Here is a 24,468-nt window from a genome sequence, read left to right on the forward strand (position 1 = left end):
ATGGTCTGGAGACTATGTAGTAGTTGTTTGGAGATTCTGGCGTAGAGATTGTTGTTTTAGTTCAGCCTGCTGGTTATGAGAGCATGCATGATGGTCAATCTGGTGTTCTGTAGAAGCCATTTTCAAGATCTTTCACAGAATGTGAGAGATGTGGAAGCAGGAGGTGCTTATTGCATTGACTTGGTTGGTGCTGGTCCTAGCTCCAATTGCCACCAGGTGGAGTCGAATGGGGGAGGTCTTATTTCTGAAGACCAGTACTTCCGTCTTGTTAGAGTTGATCTACAGGCAGTTGGTTCACATCCAGTAAGCTGGCATGGTCATGAGGTTGGTTAAGTTGGTTCTGGTGGTGGTTGTCCGTCAGGCAGAGGATGTGTTGGTTTTTATCAGTGTAGAAGATGATGGTGATGCCTTGTGATCGGATGATGTTGGAAAGCGGTGGATTGTTTATGTGTTAAATGGTGGGGCTCTGGGACGATCCCTGTGGGACTATGCAGATCAGGTTCTAGGTCTCTGATGTGCAGGGTGGCAGCCTGACCTTTTGAGTTCTTGCTGTGAGTAAGGAGCCAATCCATTTGAATGTGGCTCCTTGTAAGCTAATCTCATGAAGCCTTTTGCTGACAAGCTTACTGATGTCCATGACTTCAGGCAGTTCATGATCTTCCCCTACCCCTCAATTGAGAAAATCTTTGCTCAGCTACCCCTGCAAAACCACTTCACTTACTTCATGTGCCAACGAAAAGAAGGCTCAAAAGTGAGCAGATTTCAGAAGAGCTCCAAACCATTTCAATTTCCAAGAAAATTCACAATAAGGCCAATAGTCTGCCACCACAGCATCATAACCCTAGATTTCACACACCAACAGCCTGATCAGTATCTAGTACGGCTCACAGATCATCCATTCTGCCACCTCCTCTGTCACCACAGTCCTTTTTCCATTCAGACAACTTAGACTCTGACCACATGAGTCGTTATGACCCTCGGGTCCACACCAGGACCGGTCATGTTAACGGATGGAGATAACCCGTGGGAAGATTACCACACAGATCCTCGAGACAACCACTCCCTTGATGTCTTCCCTGTTGAGGCCTTCTCACCGGAAGAATCCACTGCCTGCCACAGAGTCTACAAGGGGTGGCGCAGAACCACAAAGTAAAACTAAACATGGTGGAAGAAGTGGACGATTTCCTAGTTTGAAACTGTCTAGGATGAGATATCAGTCCAGTACCCTCCCATGCTAAAAACCATGATGAAACATACAATAGGAAACTTTAAAGATGCTGTCAGTCAGAACTGACGCTCCTCCTGTGAAAAAGAAGTAGAACGTGGCCATAAACAGTATAGTGTACATTAGAGGGCGGTTCCATCTGACTGTCTGGTGGTGCATACTGCAAGGAAAAAGCCTCCGTGCAGGAAACAGGGGATGCTTTACCTATGGACAAGGAGAGCTTGAACATTAATGTACAATTAGAACAGCTGGCTGTGGGGAATAGCTGGTTCAGTTGGACTGTTCTCAAGGTATATTCAGCATCAGTGGGAGGAGGTAAGGGAGTTGATGAAGCACCACTCTGAGGTTCCGCCTCCTACAGTGGCAAGAAATAACTTCTGATAAATGACTGCTGTTAGTGGTACAGGAAGGGTGCTGCTTAGAGTGCCACACAATGTCACTAAACATTGAATCAACACAACCTTTGACTATTGCAGGAGGAAGTGCAGGCACTCCTGATCAACAGAGCCATAGATCAGAGCCATTCACCAATGCTGTCAAGGAGTCTACTCCCTCTACTTCCTTATCTCCAGAAACTATAGAACTTCCCAGCTCGTGCTGGATCTCTGGCCCCCTCAAATGGTACAACCTGTCAGAACACTTCAAGATGACCACCCTGCAAGACGTCATCTGCTGCGCCACAAAGGGAATCACACGGCAGTTCTAGGTATGAAGAAAGCACATCCCTGCATTCATGTGTTTTCTTACCTAAATTGTTGTCTGATAAAGAGCAGTTGTGAGAAATGCCATTGTGAAAACCAAGTTTTTCAAACTATTATCAAAAGATTGCTTTTCGTGTCACAGTACATCCAACCTTTTCTATGAGTTGTCTTAAATGCCACCATGAAAAAACCTACCCAAATGAGGAGAGGGTGAGGGCGTTCATAGGCTAGCAGCCTTTTTTTCAGACATGACGTAACATGAGTGCTTAGTGAGGCAATGATCTCGAGCCAAAGTTCAGAGGAAAGATCTTTTGTTGGTGGAGCCCAGAAGCCACAGTGGAACAAAATTATTTAAAGGCCGGACAGCCCATGCCTGGACTCATCAAGGCAGGTGATCATTATTTTGCACTCTATACTCTTGGGTGAAGAACACATTTTACCCATAGGACCGTTCAAAGATCCTGGACCCAAGAACAACAGGGACACCATATCAATTACATGAAGCTCACAGCCAAACAGCTTGGTACATATTTCATTTGTCCCTCTCATTTGAGACAAAACAGTCCTCAAGACTTACATGACAATGTACTACATCCAGAAGTGTGGGGGGCTCGTTCGTCCCTGACGTCAGTGTTAGCCCAAAAGATTTAGGATTAGGCCATTCAGAATCACATTCTGTTACTAGCAGAGCCTCTCTCAGGAGTGGACATACATTCTTCAGACTTGTTAGCACTCTGCTTCACCAAGTCCACAACTGGGAAATTAACCACAAAGTAGTTCACAAGTACTTTCAAAGATGGGGCATTCCTACAATCGATCTGTTCGCCATCCCGCCGAACACAAAAATGCCAATACTATGTCTCCAGGATCGCAGTCTATGGGCAGTGCACTCTGGATGAACTAGTCAGGGATTTTTGCCTATGCTTTTCCTCCACTGCCTCAGATTCCATACTTAATGCTGCAAAGTGGAAAAGACGTGTCCACTACTGTTTAGGACAACAGATAGACTCTCTGACCGCATCTGTTAGGAATATCATCTGCTATTTAATACATTTGCAGAAAACAGAGTTGCAATACACTTCTGTTTGTTTATGTTTAGCGATTCCAGTGGCAACCTACATGCAAAAAGAGGGAGCGTTTTGGCACGTTTTAAAACACATACTATTTATTTTGCCGTTTAAACAAACTATCAGAACATCAATTTTTTACTGACAATGGTGTCCCAAGTTTTCCTACCTTGCCCTTTACTTCTCGGCTGGCCTCACTCACACCACCCTTACCTGTTCCTCACCATAACCCCTTCCTGTATACATCTGCCTGGAAAGGGCTACATCTCCTCCTGCGTGGGCATGTCCCCACACTCCAGCGCTGTCTCCTTCTTAGCCGCCGAAACCCAGCAGCCTGCGGACCCGCATGGGCTGCTCTTGGAATGGAGACTGGACATGTTGCTGCTCTCCAGTGCAGTGCTAAGCCCAACATGGCCTCTTTAAAGTTTCACAGCGGGCTGGGCACCCTTGATCACCTCTGGGTTCAGCGGCCATGCTGGTTATCCACTGTCCACAGCCCTGTGTCTACCAGCCTCTGCACTCCATATGATGGTGAAATAGAACACATTGCGGTCTGCCATATTCCACCTGCATCAGGAGGTTGAACGGAGCTCAATACCAGGGTGTCCTCAAGGCTCCAACGCTGTCCCAGTTGTAACCGCCTCATGGCCCTCTTCAAGGCCTTGATACATTTATTGGTCAATGCCGCTAAGGAGGGTAAATACTGCATGACGAAGGCTAACACTAACTTAGCCTTTTCTAACCATTGTTATATGTGAACTTGCAGTATGGACTGGAATGCTGGCTGCATAAATAAATTGATGATGTGGGAAAACTAAAGTGCTGTTTTTGGCCTAAAACCAAGTGCCTGCCAAAATAAACCTTTTCTACGCTCCAGTGATTTCTTTAGGGTTGATCAATCCCTCTTACATGCCTGCTTTTCTTCTGCTCGGCCTGGGTTTATCATTCTTCATTACCTAAATCTTTTGTTGCGTTCCCTGTTGGCTGTGTAGCTTCTTCAGCCGTCTACTGCAAGCGCTCATGTGCTCAGTGCAGGGACACTGCACTTTGTGGGTGTTTACCCTGTTCTGATTTTATATTATGGCTTTGCTGTGGGAATTCGTTCCTTGCTGCACTCATGGCTCATGCAGATCTGTCGGCTGCAGAAGCAGCTTCTCTAGCTCTGGCTGGGACCTGACACCAATAGCTCCCTGCCCCACGAGGTGCTCTCACCCAGCCTCCTACTACTCAAGGCGGCTTTTGCTGGTAACTGTGCTCTCAGCAGTTCATTCTGGGCAAGTCAGATGTGTTGATTTTGCCAGTGCTTGCTTAAAGCCGTTCTGTTCTTTGTCGGTGGAGCGCCGTTAGGTCTGTACCTCTGCTATCCAGCATGGCTTCTTTGATGTACTCTTGTCCAATTTTCTCAGAAGCATGTAGCTGCAAGAGTGTTCCAATGTCATGCCTTTTAGCTGCAGTGTCCCCAGCCTCTCCATGAATTTGTTGGTACGGTATAGTGAAAGAGAATGCAGTTGAGGTTCTGTGACTGGAGAAAAGGTGCTGGGCTTATTGGGTAAGCCTCAGGACTTGTATTCATTATATCTCTTCAGAATGACAGCTACCAAGTGCCCACTCTCGGACATTGAACCAAGCCTCTCATGCTTCTTTCCGGTCCCTTGATCCTCCGTGTTAAAGAATGGTCTTTCCGGAAGAAATGTCCTCATAGTGCCTCTGATACAATGGAGCCTTCTGTACACATGCTTACACCGAGGACAGGGCTCATTAGAACAGTCCTATGCACACTGTACTTTGTAAAATTAAACTGATTAGTCGGTATTCATTTGAATGTGCTATTTACATTCATCTGTGTTGCTTACAGGGTTATTTCCATTTCCGTGTCCCTGCTTCCTGCCACAGTCTTCTCGTATCCTCCTACAGCCAACACAGTCCATGCTGGTCTCCTCTGTTTTACGTGTATTAGGTAGCTTGTGGGTGTATGAGTCTCTGATGCATCACTGCCTGAAGTCCTTCCTTCAAACATGATGTTGTTAAGGAGGTCTTTATGATCATATTTTTGCAGATCACTTGCTCAGCTGTATTCTCAAAATAAAAAAAAGTTCATAGAAAGTCACCAATATTAGCCCTAAATAAAGGAGTATCAGTATGTTTATACTCAGCCCCTCCTTCCTCAAGACTGAGAAAGTCCCCGACAGTGAAGGAGTCAAAAAAATGTGTGTAACACAGATTGCATTCATTTGGTAAGGTGCAATCTTGAATATCTCAGTACCCACATACTTTACACACACTTATTGCAATCCGGAGCACTGATGCCTGCCTGGACAGTTCACTGTGCTCCCAGGTGAGTGCCGTTCCCAGGCTTTAAAGAATACTGTGCTTGCCCCTGATGTTTGTCTGCTACAGTTATGATAGCAGTTGAGTATTTGCATTGTCAGATTCTTAACGTTTCCATCCACCGGGAAGATTAGTTTGTGATGGCTTCAGTGCCTCAAAAATGGAGAGTGTGTGTTCTGTTCGATCCGGGTCTTTGAACACTGAATGCTTCGTATCATATGCGTCTCTGTGGTGGGGGCTTTCCTTCCCTTCATCTAAGAAGTGAGAAGGGCTTATCCTTGATTCTGGGTCAAGAGGAAACATTCCACCATGCGCTATTGCTGGAAGGCTCCACGTCTTATGGCATTGTATAGTCCGGTGGTGCCCAAATCCTTACTTTAGATTCACCATACACTATTTCATGCCGCTCGGCATTGGCTTCAGTAGGCTGACCTTTGGTAACACCCATCTCTGAGAGAAAGATCTGAACTAGTGCCATTCAGAGAGCAAACTATTGTGATCCGGCTTATAGTGGAGCCCCGCTTCCTCATTTCCAAAGCAGAAATATCAGGGACAACAGAGTCATCAAAGTGAAGCTCCATACCACTCTACCCTCATCCGATTCAGCCATATTTGTGTCCTTGTACGAAACTCTCCTTCCATTCTTGTCTTCACGAAGAATAAAATGTTAACATTTTTAGGTCTACACACAAGATGATGGACGGAGTGCTGAAACCTTTCAAACACTCACCCACATTCAAGAGATGTGGGTTAAATTCATTGTTCTTTTGCTCACCTTCCCACCCCAGTATAAACCCAGTCATATGCAAATCAGTTCTTGACCCTGTGCCTCATGGGAACAGTCCAGCCCGAAATGCCAAGCCAGGTCCTCCCCGGACCGGAAACAACCATTGGGAACAGGGTCAAGACTGATTTGTATATGGCTGGGTCCAAACTTGAACGGCAAGGTGAGCAAAAAAAACGAAACAGTGGATTTAGGCCTAGATCTCTGTACTGGGGGTGATTGATGGGCAATGTTCCGCATTCCGTCCATCATCTTTTAGCGTTACGTTTTTATATGTGGCAATAGCCAAGACCTTACGATGTTATAAAAATTATATATATTTATGTTAAAGTTACTTATAGGGGCTTTGAGGCAGCATTTTCCATCTGTTGGTCTGTTGTCTCATTCACATTTTACTTCCACCCACTGTAGCATATGGCATGCAGCATGGGGCAGACGCTCAGCCCACTTTAGACATTGGTTATGTTAATGGTAACTATTTCCGAAAGGACATCAGTGTTTTATCCAAACAAGACATGCTTCACTTCTTCAGAGATATCTCATCCCACCCATCACTGATGCTGGAAGTACCATTAGACCAAATCACAAATTTTTAAGAGTTCACCTGAGATGGTCCCATGTCCAGGGATCTGCTACTACCTGGATGCAAAAGTGGAGAGAAGTGTGTCTCTCAGAAACTACCCCAAGTCATTTCATTTTTATTTTTTTTGCAGACTAAAGAGCATGGGAAAGCAGAAGTAGGGGAGCTGCACTCCAAGCTGGAAAAGGTAATGTGTGTGAGTTTGTGCTTCTGTGTATATTTATACAGCCTCGATGCATTGTAACAGTATAGCAGCGAGAGGGACCCATACTGATGATACATGAAGGGATATTGAGGGTAGGATGTAAAGAGTGATTGTTTTGAGAAGTGAAGTGGTCCAGGTGCCCTTTGGTGAGGGGTTGCTCAAAGGCCAAGTCCTTTTCTGTAGCGACTTATAACGAGATGATGTATTACACCCTCTGGATGTAGCAGAAGTCCTGGTTCTCTTGCACCGCAGAAGCATATAACTTTATGGAAGCCAGCGAGCCCTTTTTCTGTCCAATTTCTTTCTTACACAAGAAAACACCACTGCCCACTTTACCGCTCTATCGCTGCCCATTGGACTTGTGTATAGATGTACTAGTAAATTCCATGGGGTCTTCCGAACCGTGAGTGGGGAGAGTTGGATATAGCAGAAGAGACCCCATTGTCTAGTAGACATTGTAGGGCATACTTCCAACGTGGCTTGCCTTCGAAGGCAAATATTACTCGAAAAAGATTGAAAATACTGTTCAGACTTTGCGGTTTGAAAATGTAATGTTCTCCACTTTATTTTTAATTTCCTTACTTTTTCAACCATTGATTTTCCTTTTCATGGCAACTGTCAGAGCAAACTGTATCTAGTGCTGTATGAAAGTGCTTTGAGTCGTCTGTTCTATACAGTTTCTACAAACACAGCGTTTCTTATACTGCAAAATTCGTTTCTGTGCACTTCCATCCAGAGTTGCACCGAGTACATGCCTTTCCCTGCTGTGGGCTTGGACTGGGAATGTAGAGGAATAAAGCTGCTTGATTGCAGTACTGCCTGCTGAAGGGCGTACATGCTGCGAGTGAAGCCTTCTCTCTGCTGGGTAACAGGCCTGGTTCATTAACCATGGCCGAGGCTTCACATTGGCATCTCAACATTTTACTTGCCATCTGTCAGGACGGATTTGCACTGGGTAACTGCACTCCTGGGTGGCACCAGTGAAAATAAATACAAGCCTGTGCCCAGCACAGACGATGGGGCCAGAAACGCTTGGGGATGTATGTGACGAGGTGCCAGCCTGTTACTCTGAACAGCCGAAAGGCCTGCTCTCAGGGCAGGTTCTAGGATTTTTGGGGTCCCGGGCCGAGAGGGAATGTGCAAGGCACCTCTAATTTGCAGAGTGATACATTCAGGGCTCCAGAAGCTGCTTTGTGCAGACTCCTCCTGGACCAGAGCTCCCCTCTCTGCCACCTACATTCACCTCTTTTGCAGCCCATTTCGGGCTAAAGGTATGCAAATTGCTTGGAGGCTGAGAGTTAAAACTGTAGGGCCATGGAGGTCAGCCAGGCAGGGCCATGGAGGTCAGCCAGGCAGGGCCATGGAGGTCAGCCAGGCAGGGCCATGGAGGTCAGCCAGGAAGGGCCATGGAGGTCAGCCAGGCAGGGCCATGGAGGTCAGCCAGGCAGGGCCATGGAGGTCAGCCAGGCAGGGCCATGGAGGTCAGCCAGGCAGGGCCATGGAGGTCAGCCAGGCAGGGCCATGGAGGTCAGCCAGGCAGGGCCATGGAGGTCAGCCAGGCAGGGCCATGGAGGTCAGCCAGGCAGGGCCATGGAGGTCAGCCAGGCAGGGCCATGGAGGTCAGCCAGGCAGGGCCATGGAGGTCAGCCAGGCAGGGCCATGGAGGTCAGCCAGGCAAAGCGCATGGAGGTCAGCGAGGCAAAGCGCATGGAGGTCAGCGAGGCAAAGCGCATGGAGGTCAGCGAGGCAAAGCGCATGGAGGTCAGCGAGGCAAAGCGCATGGAGGTCAGCGAGGCAAAGCGCATGGAGGTCAGCGAGGCAAAGCGCATGGAGGTCTGCGAGGCAGGGCCATGGAGGTCAGCCAGGTAGGGCCATGGAGGTCAGCCAGGTAGGGCCATGGAGGTCAGCCAGGTAGGGCCATGGAGGTCAGCGAGGCAGGGGCATGGAGGTCTGGGAGGCAAAGCGCATAGAGGTCAGCGAGGCAAAGCGCATGGAGGTCAGCGAGGCAAAGCGCATGGAGGTCTGCGAGGCAGGGCCATGGAGGTCTGCGAGGCAGGGCCATGGAGGTCTGCGAGGCAGGGCCATGGAGGTCTGCGAGGCAGGGCCATGGAGGTCTGCGAGGCAGGGCCATGGAGGTCTGCGAGGCATGGCCATGGAGGTCTGCGAGGCAGGGCGGCCATGGAGGTCTGTGAGGCAGGGCCATGGAGGTCTGCGAGGCAGGGCCATGGAGGTCTGCGAGGCAGGGCCATGGAGGTCTGCGAGGCAGGGCCATGGAGGTCTGCGAGGCAGGGCCATGGAGGTCTGCGAGGCAGGGCCATGGAGTCTGCGAGGCAGGGCCATGGAGGTCTGCGAAGATGAAGGGCTCTGTCCCATTCTAAACGTTTGTGATCTGAATTGGTTCCTCCACATCCCAAAGGGCAATATGCAGCCACCCAGAATGATTGCTGGCCATGCTCTGCAGATCTGACAACATTTATTTCCATGTATCTGTCCTATAAAAGAACATATTGTACCATCATTTCCTGACTGGAAGCCCGGTAGCATCAGAGCAGGACGTTACAATTTGGTTTGAATGTCGTCCCACAGATCTTCATCAAGATTTTGGTCTTTTCTGCAGCCTTTCTGTGACTGCAAGTCTACTGGATGACTGCTCTTCTGTTGATTGTACCTTGCTGAGGAACTACCACAAAGTAACTCACCTTGGTGCTTTACAAAAGGACTTGGTGCTTGCAGACCCTTGCCTCTGTTCCATTATTAACACCCTCTTGCTGACCCCTCATCTGCTGGCCAACAAACAGGTCATTTCTTTTTTAAGAGAACTATGCCGGTCACATGTTTGCAAAATGGGGTGCTGCTACATAGAATTCACTCAGGTGTGATTTGAAACCAACACTCAAAGCTCAGATATTTCAGCTTTTAAAGGAGTTAGTGGTTCTGCCGCTACAAATTAGAAATAGCCAAGTCAAACCAAGGGTGTTTGGCTTGTTCTGTTTATTTGAAAGGTGATTTTTTTTATTTAATACCAAAATAAAGTGAAACCATTTAAGAAGGAAAATAATTTTTTTTCTGGTAGAAAAAGAATATGCCAGAGTTAATCTCCTTAGCCTTCTACAAATTCCAAATATCTAACTGAAATACACGCGGGTGGTGATGAATGCATTTTGAAATAACTATTTTGTATACCATTGGTTTATGATTTGAGCCCCCTACTGTTTTCCTATATAAAAACAGATTTTGAACACATTGCCATATGGATGCCAGACATTAAAAGTTATGGACATTATCTTAATAATGCTATTTCTGCAGTATTAGGGTGTCTTTCATAGATTCACATTCTTGAATATTCCCTGTCGTCGAAGTGGGAGCCCCACGGTAAATAAAATAGCAATAAAATCCCAATAAAATATGTATATAAAAAAAATATCACATAAATTCCAAAACCAGAAATACTTATAAGTACCAGGTTATCAATAACACATAGGAATACATAGAGAAAACAGTTTTATAACAAATCTTTGTCATTATGTTAGTCCAAACTACAGCCAATCCGGCGCAAGCACCCCTCTAGAACCTTCTCTTTTCAACCGCACGTCGTGTGAAGGGAGTCTCCCTGAGCTCTGCTCAGTTTTCAACTTTTTTCTGGATTTCTTCAGTTTTCTGAGATGTCTTCAAGTAAGAAGTCTTTGTTTCATCCTTGTTCTTCTTGTGGGAAGTTGCGGCTCTACTCAGAGGACCCTCACAAGAAGTGTATTTACTGCCTCTATCCAGAGCATGAGGTAGGAAAATGTAAAATCTGCAGAACATTTTTAACCAAGACCCTTAAGGACAGGGAGGTGCGTCTTCTCCTGTGGTTGCAGAGGTTGAAGGATAAGGAATCACCTCTCTCTGATGCAGAAAGCCATGCGTCAGGTGTGTCCAGAGCTACTTCAAAACGTAGCAGTGTTCAGGAGTTGCCATCTCCTTTTCAAAGAAGAGAAAGCTTCCTCTCCAGAAGGCTCCTGTGGTGTCTCCACCTCCTCCTGCTACGCCTGGGCCCTCGAGATCTGACTCTCCGGCGCCCTCAGCTCCTTCTGCGCATGTTTCCTCTAAAAAACATGCTAAATCGTCAACGGGCTCGTCGACGGTCGTTCCGTCGACGAAATCTGCTGTCTCCAGTGCTCTGACGACGCAGGTGCCGACGACTTGTGCCAGCGGATCATTGTCGGCGTCGACATCCTCTGTGTCGGCGATGGTCTCAGTCAGCTTTAAATCAGTCTCGTCGACGATTCCAATATCCTCGTCGACGTAAAAAAAAAAGATCTCGTCGACGTCAAAATCCTCGTCGACCCTTGCAGTGAAGAGAGCCTCTTCGTTGGCGGGTGCTCAATCGACAACGGCTCAGTCGGCTCCGTCGACGCCAGCTCCATCGACACGAAGAACGAAGACTGTTTTCTTTATGACTTCAAGAGTCAGCCCTTAGAACAAGTCCGGGCTGTGCCCATTATTGACTTTATTTGGAATGAAGGTGTCAAATTGATGCAGACGCCAAATACGATTCCAGCACTTCTTCCTCGTTTAGAGAAGAAATATAGAGCGCCCCAAAGTTCACCTTCTTGCTTGGTCGCGCACCCTAAGCCTGATTCCGTGATCACCCAGGCCGCGCGGCATCGGTGCAGGAATCAGTCTTCCCTTAATACCACTCCTCCGGACCGTTAAGCATGTCGGCCTCACTCCATTGGCCGTAGGTTTTCAACTATGGCTTATACCACCGTGAGGGCTGCAAATTCTCTGGCCATTCTGGGGCGCTACGACCGCCAGATGTGGTGTGATATGTCTTCTTTTATCGCCCTCATTCCTGAGCCCTCTAGAGCAGAGGCTCTCAAAATTCTTCAGGAGGGAGAGAGCATCCTCCGAAATTATCGACTGCTCTGTGGACATTGCGTGCACTGGTTTTCGTCAGCTTGCGGGAGCAGCCGTCTTACATTGTCAGGGCTGGCTAAGTTCCCCCTCGTTTACCCAGGAAGTCCAGTCAAAAATTCTCGACATGTCCTATGACGGCAAATCGCTTTTTGCCCAGCATGTGGACGATGCTCTGCAAACTATAAAAAAGGACACTGAGACGGCTCGTGCCCTCGGCACTTTACAATTTCGCAAGCCACCTTTTCGTGGTTGCGCGCGGGCGCAGCACCCCCTCTTCTTTTCGCGGCGGATCCACCCAGTACCAATCCTACGGCCAAGGAAATCAAAGATATTCCTCCCAGACCCAACAGTCCTATCAGCAGCAGACTTCAAAATCTTACAGAGGAAAATCTTCCTACAGAGGTTCCGCTTCTAAGAAGCAATGACATGTCTTCCCCGCTCAAAGTTGGAGGTCGAATCTCCCTTTTCTACTTCAAATGGTCTTCAATCACCTCGGACCGTTGGGTGCTGGACATTGTATCAAAAGGCCATGCATTGGAGTTTGTCAAGTTCCCTCCAAACACTCCTCCAACTGGTCCACCCCCAGCTCACCTCAAGGAGCTCTTTCAGCAGATCCGACTCATGATTCAGAAGGGTGCCATCGAAATGGTTCCCAAGTCTCAAAAAGGGATGGGATTCTATTCCCGTTTTTCCTCGTCCTCAGAAAGTCTGGCGTCCAATACTCTATCTGCGAGCCCTGGACCAGTATCTGAAGTGTCAATCCTTCCGCATGCCCACGCTCGCAGAAGTTCTTCGCTTTCTCTTGAGGGACGACTTCTTGACTACCATCGATCTTCATGACGTGCATTTCCATGTGCCAATTCTTCCAAGACACCGGAAGTACTTGCGCTTTCGAGTAGGGAGCAGAGACTTTCAGTTCAAGGTTCTGCCTTTTCGGCCTTCGCTCTGCTCCTCGCGTCTTCACGAAGGTCCTGGCTCTGGTGGTGGCATACCTACGTTTGAAGGGAGTTCAAATCTTTCCCTACCTGGTCGACTGTCTCATCAAGTCACAATCCCGCCATCAGGCGTCTTTGGACACTCGATTCTTTCTGGCGCTGCTCCACTCTCTCGGTCTCTCCATCAACACTGAGAAGTCTCAAGTCGATCCGGCTCCTTGCAGGACCTTTCTGGGCGCCACTCTGGATACTTCACTGGCGAAAGCATTCGTGTCTCCCGAGCGTCAGCTACGGATTCTACGCATGGTGGCTCTCCTCCGCTCAAAAGGGTCAGTTTCAGTTCGTGTATTGAAATACTTTCTTGGGATGGCGTCCTCCTGCATCTCCCTGATCCCAAATTGCAGGCTCAAGACTCATCCCATTCAGGAGGAATTGGACATGTTGTGGCGTCAGGTCACCGGCTCTTTCAACAATCTGGTCCGGGTGACCAGTCTGATGCGGTCCTCTCTTCAATGGTGGGCTCAGCTGTCAAACATCGCTGCCGGTACTTCCTTCCTCACCATCGATCCCGAACTCGTCCTTACCACGGATGCCTCCCTGGAAGGCTGGGGCACACATCTTCAGGGGCTATCCATAAGGGGCAAGTGGACCCTGTCTCAACATTCAAGGCACATCAACAGGCTGGAGCTAATGGCCATCTTCCTGGCGCTCAAATCTTTCCATCTCCTACTCCAGGGAGAAGCAGTGCTCATTCAGACCGTCAACACCACCAGTGTGCACTATGTGAGTAAGCAGGGCGGCACCAAGTCACCGCTCCTCTCTCACCTGGCACAGAGTATCTGGGACTGGGCACTTCGTCACTAGATCACCCTGACAGTGGTTCGCCTACCAGGCATATCCAACATCCTGGCGGATTCCTCAGCAGGTCCGCGTCCTCGACACATGAGTGGGAGTTGCATCAGCCAACTCTGGACTTCATCTTTCGGCTGTTGGTCGTCCGCACATGGATCTCTTTGCGAGCCCTGTGAACCAGAAATGCCCGTCCTATGCAAGCTGGCTTCCCCATCAAGGGTTTTCCGGGAAAATCCCTTTTGATGGACTAGTGCAATCTATTCGCCTACGCTTTTCCGCCGATTCCGCTGGTTCCTCGAGTGTTGTGGAAAATGCGGCGACAGCCGTGCCACATTCTTCTGATCGCTCCCAGATGGTCTCGACAAGCATGGTTCTCGGAACTGCTGCTTCCCTCACAGTGCAAACCCATCCTCCTTCAACCTCCGGCAGATCTCCTCACGATGGACGAGGGTCAGATCTGTCATCCGGACCTCTCCTGTCTCAAATTATCGGCCTGGAACCTGAGCACTTTCCCATTTGAATATTTCGCCAGCATGTAGAGACTTTCTCGCCAATGCGAGAGCTACGTCTACAGTAAAAACTTATAAGCTAAATTGGAAAAGGTTCTGTCACTGGTGTGCAGCTGCCAACATCCATCCCGTCCATTCCACTCCTGCTCAGCTTCTGCCGTTCTTTCTACAGCTTGCTCAATCGGGACTTTCCCATTCCACTTAGTAAGTTTTCCTGGCGGCAATATCTCGTTTCCGTCCGGATGGTGGTTCTTCTTCTCTCTGTTCTTCCAGAGTCATTCGGCAATTATTCAAAGGACTGTTGAGGAGGTCCCCTCCCATTCGGCGTCCTCCTCCTCCCTGGCATCTCAATGTTGTTTTGGCGCAATTGTTGAAGGCGCCCTTTGAGCCCATCCACAAAGCTGATTTAAAATGTTTAATCTGGAAGGTGGCTCTTCTTCTTGCTTTGACCTCTTCACGTCGAGTGAGTGATATTCACGCCTTTACCATTAAACCTCCTTTCCTTCAATTCAAATCGGACTGTGTTGTGCTTCGCACCAATCCGGCTTTAATGCCTAAGGTGCCAACTGACTTTCACCTCAATTAAACAGTGTTCTTAAAAACTTTCTTCGCCAATCCTCAATCTCCAGCGGAGCAACGTTTGCATTCACTGGACGTTAATTGATGCCTTAAGTTTTACATCGACAGGACGGCGCCCTTTCGTAGGTCTGATCAACTGTTCATTGCTTACAGACGCATTTGCAAGGGGCGTTCTGTTACCAAGCCAACTATTGCACGTTGGATTTCTTCGGCAATTTCTTTCTGCCATCAGAAAGCTGGCAGGCCCCTTCAGTCTTCAGTGAGAGCTCATTCCACCAGGGCGATGTCATCCTCTGCTGCCCTATTTGCTGGTGTGCTGATTCACCAAATATGTCGAGAAGCTACGTGGTCCAGCAGGCACACTTTCACGAGACATTACTGCCTTGAGACGATCAACGAAGCTGATACGGCAGTGGGCCAAGCGGTGCTTCGCAATCTTTTTAATTAAGGTGAGCCTCTGTCCTTCCCTCCGCCTATAAAGTTATTGTTATTATTTGCCTGGCAACATTATGACATTTCCTGCATTTTCATGCCTATGCAATGCTGTTTTTGGCCTGCGGCCGGCAACTACTGCTCACTATTCTATTCAAGCATGTGAATCTATGAAAGCCACCCCAATACTGGAGAAGAACAATTGTTACTTACCTGTAAACAGGTGGTTCTCTGGTATTGGTGTCTTTCATAGATTCACATGCTCCCACTCACCTTCCCTCAGAGGCTCGCTTCTCCTCCTAGACTCTTTTGTCACTCCTGTGCTGCGAAAATCTGAGGGCCTGAGCCTCTGAGGAGAAGGTTCTAGAGGGGTGCTTGCGCCTGATTGGCTGTAGTTTGGACTAACATAATGACATGGATTTGTTATAAAACTGTTTCTTTTTCTCCTATGTATTCCTATGTGTTAACCCCTTCACTGCGGCGTCTATTCCGCCGCAGTGCTAAGGGGGTCGGGGGGCCGTGCGGCGGTCCCGTGCTCGTGACGGAACCGCTCCGTCACGGTGTGCGAGTGAGCTGTGCTTGTGACGGAACGGTTCCGTCACGGCCCGCCCGCGCTAGAGAACGTTAGCGCAGGCGCGGAATTCGCGCTGCGCAGGCGCGGCGGCCGTGACGGAACCATTCCGATACCAGCACAGCCCACCCGAGGCTCGTGACGGAAGTACGAGAAAATATTCATCGAGGACAGACCATGGGCAACAGTTTATAAGATATAAGACTTTGGGATCTATCAGAATCCTACCAAACTCGTTGCCATTATGATGAGGCTCGGTTAACAAGCCTGAATGGACTTCACCTACTGACATTACGACAATTATTTTGCCGAATACGATTTGAAGCTTGAACAGTCACTATTGACCTATGAGTGTGTCCCATTGTTTGTGCACAATTGGAGTATTATCTTTAAGGGACACAGTGTCTATGGGAGAAAATATTCCACTATTTCCAGGTCGTTAGGAGATTATACTAAGCCTTGAGAAAGCCCTGTGGGCGAAACGCGCGTCGGCTGTTACTTGGATTCTTGTGAACTTGTGGAAATTAAAAAAACCGACCTCAAGACAGAAGATCTGACTGGACTATTTGATTGATTCTATTGAGATACTTATTGGATACAGGGCGTTGAGAAACTGTTGACTTGTTTGAAGTAATACTTATGCGCCCTCCTGTGTGGAAATAATGATATTGGGTGCTCGGGTATTTTGTATTTTCATATGTGACCTGGATTCGGCTGAATCCAAGGACTAATTGACACTTTGGTGGGTAGGTGTCATATACCTTGAAGCACCCTGGCCTCAGTTGCCGCGGATACTATCAGACTCTCTCTTAATAACTGGCATTACTTTGAGAAGTGCGGTTCAATCTAAGCAAACCCATAATCTTTTTGTACACAAGCATGGGAGGGGTTAATGCTAACCTGGTACTTATAAGTATTTCTGGTTTTGGAATTTATGTGACATGTTTTCTTATATACATATTCTATTGGGATTTTATTACTGTTTTATTTACCGTGGGGCTCCCACTTTGACGACTGGGAATATTCAAGCATGTGAATCTATGAAAGACACCAATACTGGAGAACCACCTGTTTACAGGTAAGTAACAATTGTTCTTCACTTTAATACCCAGGTACCATCCTAGTAACGGAGGAACTTTCCACTGTGGAATGTGGTGGTGGCATCCTGTCATGAGCTATTGCCTTTCCATTTCAGATCAATGCTGAGCAGCAGAACAAAATCCAAGAGCTGCAGGAAAAACTCACAAAGGTAAGCTATGGTATTTTCTGTGCATAAACTTGTTTGTTACTTACAATGAGAGGTTTCTCTCCCCATCTTTGTAAGATGTGGAAGTCCCCAAAATCACTGTGATTGAGTCTGAGATGCATAATGGATAAGGGTGTGTTGAGGTGCACCCTTGTGGATATGAGTTTGGGTTATAGGCACAGGATTGGATGAGATGGAAGCCGGACAGAGGTAGATTTAGCTATTAGAGCTCTGAAAGAACAATCTGGGGGAGCAATCCGTGTGAGAGAAATGGCTGAATTATGGGTGACTGCAGCAGGTGCTGGCTGTTGGTCTAGGAGCTGGATTGAGTCAGATGTTAGGAGGAGTGAAAACAGAAGGCGTCACTGTGAGAAGTTGGCCTGATATATAATGTTCACTATTCTAGTGAGCACTTTGTATCAGTCCAAACAACCCTTATTGATGATTGGTTGTAAGTCAACCTTTATAGACCAGCTATCCTAGTAGCATGGATACGAGCAGTCTTCGGGCTAAACTCTAGAGGGCGTGTTAAGCCAGCTGTTATACCATCACATATACCCCTTGAACACCAAGTGAAAGGACACCACACAAGTGTTATGAAAATAAACAGTGTATTCATTTAGATCACAACAGCCCTGTACTCTTTATGAGGACAGGGTACTAAGCACACAACAAAACTCTTACGAAAATACTTTAAGTTGCACAATTTACACAAATGCCCGAGGGGCACGAAAAACCATATACTCTAAAAGTGCAATGCGAAATTACTAGCAGGTAAGTACTAATCTCATAGGGTTTGGAATCGCTAGGACTGGACTACTGAACCTTCAGATTACTAGCAGGAGGCCTAGGGGACTCGGGTGCAGAGTGTGCACTCTCACGCGGGATGCGGGACAACGTCTATGGATACTAGTAAATGCAAAAGTTAGTGTTCTCGGGCGAACCCGACTAGGTAGGTCAAAAACGAAAGTGGATCTAGGTACTTAGAGAGTTGTTCTACGCTGGAGCACCGGGGTACTCGGTTTACCTAGCCCAGGGGCTGCGGCTGCATAGGGTTAAAGTGTCGTCGGAAACCCTCGTTGACGAACCAGGAGTCTGAAAGAAGAAGTTGCTGGCAGGCGACCAGTGAAGAGATTCGGATGGATCCAAGCCTGGATCGGGGATGGAAGACACCTGTAAGCAGAGAGGACCAAGTTCTGAATCACTAGCCAGTGATTAGATGGGCACCAGGATGGCACGGGCTGAAGTCACCTCGACCAGGTGAGTGGGCGACGCTGGGCTCTGCAGTCTCATGGACCAGGAGGCGTTGTCGACGACCAGGATGGAGGTGCGAGCTGTCCCACGATGGTATCTGCTGCCGACGTCGCTGGACCCAGGATTGGGGCAACAAGTCTTGGCAAATGCAAGCCCACGCGGTGGACTCAAAATGGCGTCTGGAGTGGACCAGGACGGTCCGGGGTGCTCCTCTTTTGGAGGGGAGCAAGAGCCAGTCTGGAGCAAACAGACCAGCAGTGTTTATGTCGTTGTTCGTCGTCGGGAAGGCCACAAGCCAGCGGGCTAGTAGCCAGACAACGCGGTGAGCAGCAAAAAGCAGAAGGGCCCCACGCAGATGCTGGAGGGCTGAACTTCGGTGCTGGAGCTGCTCAGGGTTGGGGCTTCTCGGACCCCAAAGCACTCACTCAAGGATCCCTCGGCGGTCGTGCTGGGCAAGCGTCGTGCAGTCTTGAAGATGGCCGGTCCCTCGAGGTCTCGTCGCACCCACGGATCTCAGCTGAGCTGACGATGTGGGTAGATGTTACAGGTGACAGGGAAGCCGGGTCTCGTCGTGCTGGTCAGTCGGATTCCGGAGGAAGGACGTGCAGCAAACCACAGTGTTCTTGGATGGTGCCTGCGGGTGCAGGGTGACTACTCCTTAGTCACAAGGGAGAAATCTTGAGAAGAAGTCGAGAGTTCCTTTCGTAGAAAGTAGTTTCAGGATTCAAAGATGATCTAATTTGGAAGGGGGCCCGCTCCTATCTTTATACTAGGAAAAGGGGCTGGCACGCGACTAGGTCCTGCCCATGGGTGGGACCAGGAAGGGGGGTGGTTACACCCCTCTCCCATGCTGGACTTTCCCCAACTTAGGGGCTGGTGTGCCCCTGGAACTGGTTCTAGCCGGCAGATGCATAGTGAGCACCGGGGTGCCACTTGCAGTCACCTTCCTCTAAAGCCCTGCCTACCCAGGATACACAAAACCCTGTCTGGGATGGTGCTAGCACCGCCCCTGCCAGGAAACCCTTTGTCCAAGCTCCCCTCGCTGGAAGGACTCTCAGCTGCAGGGGGTCAGACTTGTGTCTGTGGTGGCAGCATCCATTTTGTGATGCTGAGGCTTGAGTTAACTTTAACCGGGGAACACAGTTACATACATGTCGTGTCCCTCTAGAAGGGTGGAATGCTAACCCCGTCGCCAGAATTGGCGAGGGGTTAGTATTCCAATTCGTATGACACCTTACTCGACATGTTTTGATCAAGCGATACCAGAGTTGGCATATAACCGCGAGGATTATAATGCATTTAAGAGTATATGGTATGCGTTATCATGGAACAGCTATTAGGACTTGGTTCCGCAAGCTGCAAACGGGCTCAGCTCATGCCAGAGCACCATCTCACACGATTCCAAGCACTCTGCCTTCAGGATTGTCAAGGCCTGCCATAGGAGTGACTGATAGGAATCTGTGTGTCCATTTTAGGGTTAGATATAGGTATACTATATCTAAAGCAAAGGGTGATTACACCACCTTGCCCCAGCTGTCGTGCAGCCAGTTGTGTCAGATTTAGATGGCCAGCCAGGGGTGGCATAATACATGCTGCAGCCCCTGGTAGGTCCTGGGTACACCTATGCCCTGAGTTACATGGTCTGATAAGGTGGCCCAGTACCAATTGGTAAATGCACCTAAGGTACACGTGTCAATTTAGTGAGAGAACAGCAAGGCTGTGGGTCTGATTAGCAGGCCCACAGCCAGAGAAGTGGTAAACCAGTGAAGCAAAAAGCAAAAATCTGGGGTGATCCTAGGATTGCAGACCCTACTCTCCTACAGTCACAAGCTGCAAATAGTTGTGAGCTGAGAAGGAGATATGGCCCAGTGACCGAGTCATCAACTGTGAGTCCTGGAGAGATGGGCTGTTATAAGAACCTTCCCACTTTACCAAGTTGTGTGGTGTTTAAAAATCGTAATCTACATGTGCTTCATTGGTAGTACTTGTAAATGGGCATAATTCCATTATTATTCACTATATCAAGCACTCCATATTCATATGTATGTGTTGGTTTGCTTGATGAGAGATACGAGCTTGGAGACATGCAAGGAGCATAGAAAAAACAGCAAATCTGAAAATGAGTTGCAAGTCAATTGGACTAAAGTGTAAGGAATGTAATAGTGCAAAATGAAACGAACATTGATTCACCACAGACGCATACATTATGGGTACTTTGGAGGGAATGATGCCGAATATCTTTTTGTTGTAAGTTTTCGTTGGATCAGGTTAGATATTCAGCCTTCTTCCCTAGCATTTTAACCTGTGTCAGTACCTGATCACACCATTCAATCAAATTTTATTTTGCGTTTTTCCTTTTAGGCCATGAAAGCCAGTTCTGAGGCCACAGAATTGCTTCAGAATATTCGACAAGCAAAGGAGCGAGCTGAGCGCGAACTGGAGAAGTTGCAGAACCGAGAAGATTCTTCTGATGGAATGAAAAAGAAACTTCTTGAAGCAGAGGTGAGATGGCTCAGGAAACCACTGTGTGCTAGGCCCAATACAAGACACCTCCCAGCGGTGCTGTTTTGCAGGAATGACAATAATAAATATCTGCTTTATCCTAAAAACTCTCCTTTGGATGTACTGTAGAATAGGCTGAACCACTGGACCTACCTCAGAGATTTGTTGGTGCAAACGTGACCGGGGCAAACTTTGGATCATAGGTATGCCTTGTCATTGATGCCCTTCTGGTCCAAGACAGGCAGCTGAAAGGCTAGGCTAACTAATGGTTGTTTATCATTAGATGCTGATGGATACTTCTAACTGCTGATTCCTCTTCTTGTGAATATTCTTCAGGTGTCAGACTGGATCCGAAAGGCTGAAAAGCAGTACTCCTGCCTGATAGGTGATGTTGTGTAGCTCTGTACCAGTGTCATTTCACTTTGGAAGTGACCAGTGGGGTTGAATATAAGTGCCCCCTTAGGCACACTGATGGCATTTCCTTCCTTTTTATGTCTTCAGAGGTGGATTTGAAGCTCTACTTCTCTCATTGAGAAGATGATTTTCTACAATTTCTCTTTATTACCAGTGTGCAACGAAAATGTCACCTTCCAAAATGACAGGGTTTAAGCCTTCTAGGGACACGCAGATGTGTGTGTGACAAATCCCCCGAGGTTTCTCAATAGGGCCCTAAACTCTGGAACTCAATGACCATGGAATTGAGACTTGTAAAAAACGAACGTAGTTTCAAGAAAAAACTTAAATCCTGGCTCTTTCCATGATTGTTCCTCCATGCCTCTCCGCCCCTCTCCCTCCAGCGCTGAGAAGCCCTCGGGCAGCCATGCGCTCTATAAATCCCCTAAACATAAACATGCCTTTGGCTGATGTCGAAGCGCGATTCCAGGGCTTGCGATTACTGTACCCAGATAAATCGATGGGCCATACTGGATCGTTAGGCGAAACTCTGTTGCCAGACATGCACTGCGACTTGTTGAAATTGAAAGAAAGCAGTTCCTCATCATGGTCAAAGTCTTTAGATAAATTAAAGAAGTAGTACAGATCATTGATCACCCAGCTTATATGGGGCTGTATAACATCTCACGGTAGTTGGGAGAGGCTCACCAAAGCTTATGAGAGGGGTGAATTTGCTGTCTTGTACTTAGTGCTATTACTTTGCTGCATAGCCCATTATGTAATTTACTGAATCTCCCAGAAATGTCCTGCCTCTTCCTTCTCAATTGAGTAAGACTAGGTGGAGAGTGTCGGTCTAGACACTATACTTGCTGTTTTGCCACCACAGCCCACTAAATACATAGTCTCTGTGCTGTATTAGTGCAGCATTATGGTCCTTGGCAAGGCGTGCTGAGCTGCAGCTCCTTTGTTCCCCAGCTATGCCACTCCTTGAAAATCTGTTCCTAAGCTCAACAATGTACATGTCTAAATGTGCAGTGCAGCGACGTTTGGGTATTCTCACAGTTGGCCAGCTGTTCTGTAATGGTCTTTTGTTCATTCTAGACCAATTTAAGGCACTGAGTGATAGTAATGCACTTGACAACTTTACATACTTTTGACTTCATCATGTTGCTGCGGCGCGATGGCCCGAGTTTCCTTCAGAGAACGCAGTGAGTTCCGCCCACTCAAATATAACTGTCGACTCATACTAGGGGCTGGGTACAGGATGACTGAGAGGTACTTCCTTCTGCAGGGAATGATCCAAAGCAACTCTGGGCTGCTGATTCAGGGGTCCCTATTTCTCAAACAGTGTGGAGGTATTGCTGTGATCAGATAAAGCTGATCTCCATTAATCAAAGACGTAGGCTTATACGATTACATTTTATTAGTCCGGTATATTACACTCCGTATCGACTGAACCAGATGAATCCTACTTGTCCTTCGAACTGCGCTTAATGCTCCACAATCTACTGACTTCTTGCAACTTGCTTGCTCCTACTGCCGGGTTCAATACTTTTGGACTGAGGTGGCTGAACACTGAGTGAGGTGATAGAGTTCAGATTCTCATGCGTGCCACTGATCTTGATTTTGGGGTACGTTGTCCATTTTCTCCACTCCTGGAGAAGACTGATCGCAATGCTGTTCACATGGTGATGGGTGGCTCGGACTTGGATGAGGGGCCTGCTTCCTAGGCTCCAGGACTGGCTAAAATATGTTGTATGTTGAAATTGTTGAAATGAGCAGGCGTGGGTGTGTGCACAATTGGTGTTACCCACAGTTAGGCCTCGTTATATATGGGGGCCATTCAGAGAATACATGCAATGGTTGACTAAATGCCCCATGCCAACCCCAGCTAGTAACACCGCCTCAACACCCCCTTCGAATAGGTTTTGTTGTATGGCTGATGTTGCTGCACTGTTTCCCTTCAGATGCCAAAGGCAACATTATTGGTCTTTTTGACCATTATTATTGAGTTCCTTTTCGTACTAGATTTGTATTATGTCCCTCTTTTGTTTTCTGCTGGTATGTCGAAACTCCATTCTTTGTAGTCCTGCCACTTATTTACAAATGTCTGATCGGCCTATTATTTTCTATTACTTTGTATTCTCTTATGTTATGTTTCATTCTGTTTACTATCTCAAATAAATAAAAATATTTACAAATTAAATTAAGTCTCAGAAACAGCACTAAAAGTTAAAGCGGAAATTGGCCCCTTCCTGCCACTCTTGAACTCTTGAGAGGGCGTCAACCTACTACTTGGTATTGCTTCCAAGTCCCTGAATTGTTAATTCAGAATTTGGTCCCAATGCAACTCGAATTTCCGAGTCCGTCGACTACGTTGCAGCAAATAGAGGCCGTAAGAGATGCCGTGCTGCTCATATTTGGCATGTTTCTAGTTCCCTGTGGTGCGTCTTTTGGCCCCAAGGATATTTAGAGACCTCCTGTTATGATCACACTGGCGGGTTTGCCCTCGGCGCTGTCCATGCCTTTTGAACCTGCTTCAGGTTCCGCACCTGTTTTGCTGCAGACTTCCATTCTAGCGCCATTCCCTATGCCCCTTCCCATAACATTACGCCAGTGCCCTAAGAGGATATGTTGCTTCAATCAATCAATCAAAGCATTTATATAGCGCAGTACTCACCCAGAGGGTCTCAAGGTGCTGGGGGAGGGGGGTCCGCTACTGCTCGAACAGCCAGGTCTTGAGTTGCTTCCTGAAGGCGAGGTGGTCCTCGGTCAGGCGGAGGTGGGTTGGGAGGGAGTTCCATGTCTTGGCGGCGAGGTAGGAGAAGGACCTGTGGTGGCTCTTCGGATGCGGGGGGCGGCGGCGAGGGCGTGGCCGGTCGATCGAAGCTGGCGTTTGGGAGCGTAGAAGTTGAGGCGGCTGTTGAGGTATCCTGGGCCTTGGTTGTGTAGGGCTTTGTATGCGTGGGTGAGGAGTCGGAAGGTGATTCTCTTGTTGACCGGGAGCCAGTGCAGGTCTCTCAGGTGTCCGGAGATGTGGCTGCGATGGGGGATGTCCAGGATGAGTCGTGCTGAGGCGTTCTGGATCCGCTGGAGTCTCTTCTGGAGTTTGGCGGTGGTTCCGGCGTAGAGGGAGTTGCTGTAGTCCAGACGGCTGGTTACGAGGGCCTGGGTGACCGTCTTTCTGGTCTCGGTGGGGATCCACCGGAAGATCTTACGTAGCATGCGCAGGATGTTGAAGCACGACGAGGAGACTGCATTGACTTGTCTGGTCATGGAGAGGGAGGAGTCCAGGATGAAGCCCAGGTTGCGTGCGTGGTCTGTTGGTTTGGGTGCGCTGCCTAGGGCGGGGGGCCACCAGGAGTCGTCCCAGGCGGAGGGTGAGGATCCCAGGATGAGGACTTCC

General features: G+C 48.1%; 1 protein-coding gene across 1 annotated transcript in view; it reads left to right on the plus strand.

Moving 5' to 3' along the window:
• The window catches only part of CIT (citron rho-interacting serine/threonine kinase), a 1,473,679-nt gene that overhangs the window by 515,542 nt on the left and 933,669 nt on the right, over positions 1 to 24,468 (plus strand). The window contains exons 15-17 of the mRNA XM_086942878.1: positions 6,819 to 6,872; positions 16,863 to 16,916; positions 20,529 to 20,669. Of these exons, the coding sequence (XP_086799004.1) occupies positions 6,819 to 6,872; positions 16,863 to 16,916; positions 20,529 to 20,669 (249 nt within the window). The remainder of the gene's footprint in view (positions 1 to 6,818; positions 6,873 to 16,862; positions 16,917 to 20,528; positions 20,670 to 24,468) is intronic.

This window comes from Lissotriton vulgaris, chromosome 11 (assembly GCF_964263255.1).
Source record: "Lissotriton vulgaris chromosome 11, aLisVul1.2, whole genome shotgun sequence".
Classification (NCBI taxonomy): Eukaryota; Metazoa; Chordata; class Amphibia; order Caudata; family Salamandridae; genus Lissotriton; species Lissotriton vulgaris.